Below are 8618 nucleotides of genomic sequence, written 5' to 3'. Positions count from 1 at the left end.
ATTGATTATTATTACTAGTTGATGATTATTTCAATAATTGATTAATTGCAATTAAACTGATTAATTGTTTCAGCCCTCGTTTTGATTAAAAAAAGAGATGAATGAGCATACAGTCAGAATTCCTGTTAAAGAAAGTTAAAAAGGGGTTAAATTAATTGTCTTATTCTGGAAAATTTTCATATTTAAAACAGGTTTTTTACCTTTTTATTTCATATAAACGTAGCTGAATTGGTAAACTGTAGCCTGGATGTTATATATTATAAACTGGTTCACAAAAACAATTTGTGGTTACATCTGTCCTGTAAGAAAATAAAAGAGGAATTGAGTGTGCAGTCTCCAAATCACTTTAATCATTCACACTAATGCTGCCCATCAGTCATCTACATGACACCTGGCACATCAGGTGGCAACTAAAACGTCTGACAGGGTGGAAGTAGCGCTCTGAACCTGAGAGAACATGTATCCAAATTAAAGATAATTTCACCACGCTGTCTGTTGTGTTGAACAGCTTGTTTGTGCCTTTCCTGCAGATGGAGGTGGATGCAGACGATAAGCGCCATCGCACACGCTCCAAAGGTATCTGCACAGATACACACAGAAACGCACACCTCCATTCAGGGTGACCTTCACTCCCCCAACACAAACACATACATATGCAGACACAAGCATACACACCCATCCTGAGCAGTTACACTCCAGTTGCTTTCTCTACCTGCTCACTCCACCTTCGCCTTTACCAGCAGCAACAGAAATCCACCTTCTAAAAGCCTTGTTCAGAATAAAACATTGGTGGCAATCATAGTGACATGGACTGCAAATCAAAAAAACAGAGCTTTTATTTATGAAGTAACTCTCAAATCAGCGCAGAAATTCATGGCCCTCTTAAGTTATGTATGTTTGTGTTTCTTAACTGCATTAAATGAAATGTGAAAAAGCCTTTTTTTATGTTTTATGACTTATTTATTGAAGTTTAAAGTATCCTTAGCGAGAAAAAAATGGATAAGCGTAAATCCTAAAAGCAGAACAGATGTTTTTCCTAAAAACTACTATTATATAAAAAAAAAACATCAGTGTTAAAGTTCTGCTCTTACTGCAAAGGTATCTCGTATTATAAAAAAGTGTTGTAATATTGGAATAATTGAGAATAAATTCAAAATTACAAATATATCATTACCTTACTTAAATAGAAATTTGGGCTATCTATCCTTTACTGGAGTAATTATTTTTTATACAATGTTGTTATATAGTTTTTGCAATTATCTCTACTTTCTACATTTTGAAAATAGAGTCGCTAGTTTTGTTTCATTTAAGCTCATTTTGGTTATAGCTTGTTGGTACTAAAGAAAATAATAAATAACATTAAAATAATTTGCTATATCCAGACAATTTATTTCTGGTTGGACTCGGTGCTGCACCAACTTGTTGTGCAATACATACCAAAATAAATAGTTTTTCAAGATGATGCAAAGGAAAATTTGACAAAATTCCCATTAGTTATAAAACTAACTTTAAGAAAATTATCATCCAGAATTGTAGGAAAATATTTCTTTAATAGACTTGTGCTGTAAAATATCTGTAATTTTTTTCCTGCTTTACTTTTACTTTTATACTCTAAATAGTTTTAAAAATTGTACCCTTACTCGAGTAATATCTTTAAGTTGATACTCTAATTTCTACAAAAGTGTTTTTAAACAGTAAGATTTCTACTTCTACTTGACTACTGTATTTTCTAGATTTTTCCACACAATTTTTGAAAAACCAGGAAATGTACATATATATCCATCCCAGAAGTATTATCCATTCTGTGCATCAGAGAACAGATATATATCCGGGTTTCTATATTGTAATTATGGTACTAAAATCTAAAATAATTTATTTCTATCCTTAACTCCGGGTTTCTATATTGTAATTATGGTACTAAAATCTGAAATAATTTATTTCTATCCTTAACTCACTAAAGAATGCTAAAACACATCTTTTGAAAAAGCTTTCTGACTTTTCTGATACACTTTTGATGCCTTTTACATTTCCTACGTTAAACTGCTTCTCTGACGTCATCATGGGACATGCTTAGAGCAGTCCAGCAAAATGATTAAACCATGTTTATCCGCATTTTAGTTGTTTCTTTCTTTAGATTACACACTATATACCATAAGGTTAACATGAAAGGAAAATATAAAACTCAAAAAGACTAGATTCATCTTTAAATGCAAAGCCAAAAAAGTTTGCTCCCGGAAGTAGCATAGGATCCCATTTCCGGTGCAGATTGGAAACAGAAAGGATTTTAAGGCATTTATTTTCTCAGGAAATAAATTATTAACCTTTAACACATTAGAGTTTAGTACGTTTACTATTTTTGGGGGAGGGAAAACGTAATTTAGATCTTTTTAACAAAATAAGGGACGTATATCTTGTAGAATGGATCGTGCTTCTGGGACGGATCGGGTAGTGACCAGAGCTTCTACTGAAAGATGGGGCTTTATCAGCTCTTTATTTCAGCTCTGCAGGATTTATCTCTTGATTGGTTTGCTAGCTTTAATGCAACAAATAAATGTCAAAATGTGTGAATTTGGGAAATTTATTCTTCGTCATGTCTGCTGCTAGCACTATCAAGCCGCATGGTTCAAGGAGTGGGGAAAAAAGTAGCGGCTTATAGTCTGGAAAATACGGTAATAAACATTAATACCTTTGACACCTCTGCCTTTGAACACATCAGCGTTGATGAATTTGAAGCAATCCCGGCCCAGATTAGCGGTACGGCGACGCTCAGGTGACAGGTTTGATAGTTTCTTCATCTTAAAATGTTAAATCTTGTCATTTGTTAAACGTCTCAATCTGAAATTATACTGATATCCCCTGAAATTTACTTTTAGTAAGAATGTTGACTAAACATAATCAAAACTTTGAATGTACAATTAAGCTCAAATTGCACCCCTTGTTATCCAGAAGTCAAATTAAACTTTATATTCTACTCATTTTTAAATATTTAATTATAGATTTAATTAGCCTTATGTGTCAATAATTATAAAAACTGTAACAGGCAGGGATTGATTTCATGATTACAACCCTATCACTTTAAAAGCCATGTTGTATTTCCCGTAAATGTTCCAGACACACGCTAAGAACAGCATTATGTCTATCTTTACAAGGCAGACTCATATTTATTTTAAAAATAACATAAAGAGATAATACTGCTGCATAGGCGGATCTACTGGGGTGGCATAGGGTGGCAACTGCCACCCTAAATGACAGCCTTGCCACCCCTGCTGCCACCCCAGTTGGCGGTAGGGGTGGCGAGGCTTATAAATTATGGATAATTTGAGAATTGCGACCGCTAATTTCCAATGTCGGACTGCAGTGAATGCAGCACGAGATGACGCGAGAGCGACTGAGACTGATTAGTTTTGAAAACCGAATGGGGCAAAAGCGAGGGAGCCAGGGGTGATGGGGAGAGGAGACACGGGATGAAACAGGTAAAAACTGATTAACTATCTATCGAGAAAGTAAATCATAATGAAAGCACAATGATGCTAGCACAGCTGCAAGGCTGATTTTGAGATGATAAAAATCAAGTTGCAGAACGTTATTTCTCTAACTATGATGTTAGTTAGGCCTGACGTTTCAGGCTCATAAAGACATATTTGCGGTCAACAATGACAGAAAAGAGACGATCAAGTTTGGTTTTACTCAAATCAAAACGCAAAAAGGCATTGGATCTAAATAAATTTGTGAAGTGTTTTGCTAAGCAATGTGGAAATCACCGCATTCAGCTGTTATAGTCATGTCATCTTTATGTTATGCTCTCTGGTGAGCCTTTACAGAGCTGCTACATTTTGTTTTGGCACCTGAAAAAATCTGATATTTCCTTTAATGAAAACCAAAAGTGTTAAAAGTAAATTTAAAAATGTGATACTGGTGTAAATCCTGCTTAATACGAAGCAGTGTTGTTGTTTCTTTTTTTTTGTATATATAGTATGAAACTATCCAGAAATTACCGGTATGAACCTACTCACTAAATGTTTTGTACTTTTACAGATTGGAAGCAAAATTTATTTTTATGTTGCTTCTTTTCAGATTTGTGGAGATTTTGATGTAACATCCAGTACCTGCCTTTTTGTTGATTTATTGATACAAGAGCTCTATCTACAGCATATTTACACACATAAAATGTCTATTTCATGTTGCCTTAACTACTGTATGTCAAGTTACTGAGGAACAAATGGGGTAAATCTGTGTTCAGAGTAAACAATACATAGATGTCCAGTACCTTGTTTGGGTGCCTTGACCCTTTTATTTCTACTGTGTAGTTCTGCTCACTTTAGTCCAGCTCAGTCCATAGATCTCTGATGGGAAACTTTTTCTTTCTATAGTTTCTTCTTGTGCAAATGCTGCAAAGCTGCCTCTCTGACAGTCAATCTCATACATCTGCGACTCAGCACCTGTGTCTTACCTTAATACCTTTCCTGTGATAATGCCCCTCTAGAAGTAGTGTTATCATTCTTCTATCTCCTATTAGGTGAGATCACATTGTACGATGTATTTCTAATATGAACTGTTTCACATGAAACACATACTGTACATACTATTCTCACCAAACTGTGATAACTGTGATTAAATTCAGTGTAAACAAATGCCATATGTTGCCACCCCTCAAAACTTCCTGCCCCCCTCTCGCCACCCCATAAATATTTTTCTAGATCCGCCCCTGTACTGCTGCCAGGACAAAAATGTCTGGCAGTTCTTAGAAATTATGATTCATGCTAAAATAAATATCCCTGATTATGAATGCAGACTGATCTCTACCCCCCCAGGATATTCTGGAGGCATCTGGTATTCATTGCACAGCAACAGTTTTCAATAACACTTTTTTAATGTGTAAGATATATAAATGTGCTAAAAAAAAAAAAAACTGCCTAAACTTTGTCTTTACAGGTCTCAGTCAAAGGTTTGCAGAGATTTTGGAGTGACTAATGTTCAAATTAGGTATTTGTGCAGCCTCAACCTGGTATTAAATCTGTTGCTGGATGAGTTGCATTAAATCAAATTACTTGTTTATAATCCAGGATCTTGTGCTTTTATGTAACCCACCAGGTTAAGCTTAAACCTGTTTTCTTTTTTAAGCAATAATTCACATAGTATAATTAGCTTCTTCTTCTAATGATATTTTAATTATATATCATTTTAATTATTTAGTTTTTTAATCAGTAATACTTGCTAATACATGTAAAATTAATTCAAGCGATGCAAAGAAAGTCAAAGACTATGGATATATCTGTCTGAAGAGAGGATAAAAATGAAAACATAATTTTTTGATATTAAAATAAGGTATTGTTTATCAGATGTTGACTAACTAATTCCCAAATATTTTTCAGCTTTAAGTGTTTCACCGCTAATTTATTTTATGGCAAACCCACGCAGACAAGAAGTCACAGAGTTCAACATTTCAGCCGGTTTACCTTTTTCATGTGTTACGGCTTGCGAGTCGGTGCCGTTTCATAATGATTCTCTCCGTCTCTCTGCTTTCTCCTCAGTGCCTGTGGATCCAGCATTGACAGAACTTTTCAGGTCAGTGAGAATGGAAAAGTGCGCAGCTCTCACACAAACAGACAATTTACCTATTGTAGTGCAGCACGATAGAAAGAGCCGGTCACCTTATTAACAAGCAGAGATGTTTCCTCTTGTTCTCTTCTGTTTCTCCTCACATCTGTGACAGAACTCTGAGCTCTTTCCTACTTTCTTCTCCTTTTGTTCCCTCTTTATTTTTTTCTTTACTCCAAGTTTCTGGAGTATAAGTCTCACTTTATCACTTGGAGCGAGTCCAATAAAAGAAGAGGATGGATGAAAGCAACAGAACAAGCCACAATTTGTTGCAAGTTTTATTGATCATAGATTTTAAGAAGACATTTAAAATCACCTTTTTATATTAAACCTGCTACCCACTTGCCCTAATGACATTAGCGATAACTTCTTTCCCTTTAAGATTTATTTTGATTCAGCCACATGGAAGGAGGTTTGGAAAAGAAAAAGACAGCTGAACATCATCTCATAGGATCCCACCTGGGTTTAAATATGGACTAAATGACTCCCAAACCTTCAGTTGTTTAACTTTTTGTCTTGATAATGTTTAATTTTGGACTTATTGGATCAGTGCTCTGCTGCATATCCAGCTGTGGAATCTTGAACTCAATCTACAACCGCTTTTTAACTCCAATGCAAAATAGGATTACTTAAAAAATATTAATAGATATTAACTTTGGGGAAGTTCTTTTCCATTGTTCAGTCCTGAATAACCACAATAACTTGTAGCCATGGTTCAGTTGTAGAAAATTACAAAGAATATGTTTGTAGCTGCATCTTTGGGCTCACATATGTTGTCTGCAGCTAATTATAGTCAACTTGACTTAGTAGTAAACTGTGAAATATCTGTAAAGCATTCACATATAGTTAGGGTTAGTTCAGAAAATACGTTTCTGATTAAAGGGCTGGTTATCCTCCTGCAGTAGTGTGTCGCAGTGAGCTTGTCGCAGATATTTTTGATTTTTGCCCAATATTGAAGCGTGGTCTGCGCTTGTTATTCCACGCTAGCAACTAGCTGTGGGTGTGAGGAAGTGGGGGCAAGTTTGTGCGACAACGGAGGGACATGAGGGCGAAAAAGAGCTGGGATCCAGGTGGAAAAAGGGTCCCAGTGTTCTCGCACACCTCGCACTTCTAGCTGGTCCATCTTCACGAGTCGTGATGGTAAGGTACCAAACAGGAAATACCGTACGCATAGAGTAAAGCAGATGTAGATTTGACCAATCAGAGGCCTCCTGTCTGCAGCACTGTCTGCGGTCACCTGCAATTTTGGCATATCTGCTTTAACTGCGACACACACACAGACGACATGGTTTCTGAGTATAGATCAGCCTTAAGCCTAGCCTAGCTGCAAACATGTTTGTTTTATTTTCATTGAGTTTTGTGAAACATTGCTTTACAAAAAAATTATCAGCTTTATTTTCGCTTCCCTTTAAGCAAAGGTCACCTCAAGGAGAGTTTCACTGAAACAAAAGCTAGTATTTGAAACAAATGTATGTAATTTGTACTATTTATTATGATTTCTGAATAACTGGATTTGGGATTAGATTTTAGATTAGATTTTTAAGCCATAACGCCCTGGCCCTGCATCTGGTTTGCAAGAGGAGATCACTTGTCATTGTTTGTTTAGTCTGATAAAAGGTATGTGTCTCTTTCTTTTTAAATCATTCTAAGAAAGTTCTTTTAGATTCTAGTTTGGTGAAACGCTCTGTCAGATCACAGTTATATTCTTCCAAATAAACGCTATGATTTAGGTAATATAGTTGGAGTCATTTAAAGGCCAGCAAGTTTACCGTCTGTCGAACTGTTGCAGGTTGGGAATCATCTTGTCAGACAATATTTCATGATTTTATAGTGCTACCAGGGATGGGCATTACTGCTGCAAATTGCATGTCTGTATTTTGACAGAAATTTTTCAGTATTTACCACAAACATTCGCTGTTACAGAAGCATTCTGATAATATTTCTAAATGATTTCTTTTGAACTGCTAAGACCCTGAAAAAGTTGGATGACGTTAAATGAATCTCTACAGAGGCGAGCTGCTGTTTTCATGATGCCCTTCAGAGCAAAGTGGTCCAGAATGTTGATAGGTTTACAAAAATTTTCTTTTTTAAGAACCTCTATATATATATATACACTATATTGCCAAAAGTATTTGCTCACCCATCCAAATTATTGGAATCAGGTGTTCCAATCACTTCCATGGCCACAGGTGTATAAATTCAAGCACCTAGGCATGCAGACTGTTTTTACAAACATTTGTGAAAGAATGGGTCGCTCTCAGGAGCTCAGTGAATTCCAGCGTGGAACTGTGATAGGATGCCACCTGTGCAACAAATCCAGTCGTGAAATTTCCTCGCTCCTAAATATTCCACAGTCAACTGTCAGCTGTATTATAAGAAAATGGAAGTGTTTGGGAACGACAGCAACTCAGCCACGAAGTGGTAGGCCACGTAAACTGACGGAGCGGGGTCAGCGGATGCTGACGCGCATAGTGCGAAGAGGTCGCCAACTTTCTGCAGAGTCAATCACTACAGACCTCCAAACTTCATGTGGCCTTCAGATTAGCTCAAGAACAGTGCGCAGAGAGCTTCATGGAATGGGTTTCCATGGTCGAGCAGCTGCATCCAAGCCATACATCACCAAGTGCAATGCAAAGCGTCGGATGCGGTGGTGTAAAGCACGCCGCCACTGGACTCTAGAGCAGTGGAGACGCGTTCTCTGGAGTGACGAATCGCGCTTCTCCATCTGGCAATCTGATGGACGGGTCTGGGTTTGGCGGTTGCCAGGAGAACGGTACTTGTCTGACTGCATTGTGCCAAGTGTAAAGTTTGGTGGAGGGGGGATTATGGTGTGAGGTTGTTTTTCAGGAGCTGGGCTTGGCCCCTTAGTTCCAGTGAAAGGAACTCTGAATGCTTCAGCATACCAAGACATTTTGGACAATTCCATGCTCCCAACTTTGTGGGAACAGTTTGGAGCTGGCCCCTTCCTCTTCCAACATGACTGTGCACCAGTGCACAAAGCAAGGTCCATAAAGACATGG

At 37.1% G+C, this 8618-nt stretch overlaps 1 protein-coding gene across 10 annotated transcripts in view; it reads left to right on the top strand.

Moving 5' to 3' along the window:
- The first annotated feature begins 469 nt into the window (after nucleotides 1–469).
- Nucleotides 470–8618, top strand: part of myt1lb (myelin transcription factor 1-like, b) — a 111594-nt gene continuing 103445 nt past the window's right edge. For all 10 annotated transcript variants that reach the window (XM_038292729.1, XM_038292735.1, XM_038292734.1 and 7 more), the window contains exons 1-2: nucleotides 470–576; nucleotides 5532–5565. In XM_038292729.1, coding sequence (XP_038148657.1) covers nucleotides 531–576; nucleotides 5532–5565 — 80 coding nt within the window. In that variant the 5' untranslated portion in view covers nucleotides 470–530. The remainder of the gene's footprint in view (nucleotides 577–5531; nucleotides 5566–8618) is intronic.

The sequence above is a fragment of the Cyprinodon tularosa genome, unplaced genomic scaffold (assembly GCF_016077235.1).
Source record: "Cyprinodon tularosa strain WSP-4 unplaced genomic scaffold, ASM1607723v1 ctg316, whole genome shotgun sequence".
In the NCBI taxonomy this organism is placed as follows: domain Eukaryota; kingdom Metazoa; phylum Chordata; class Actinopteri; order Cyprinodontiformes; family Cyprinodontidae; genus Cyprinodon; species Cyprinodon tularosa.
Note: the sequence above shows the minus strand (reverse complement) of the source record. Positions and strands in the feature narration are given on the sequence as shown.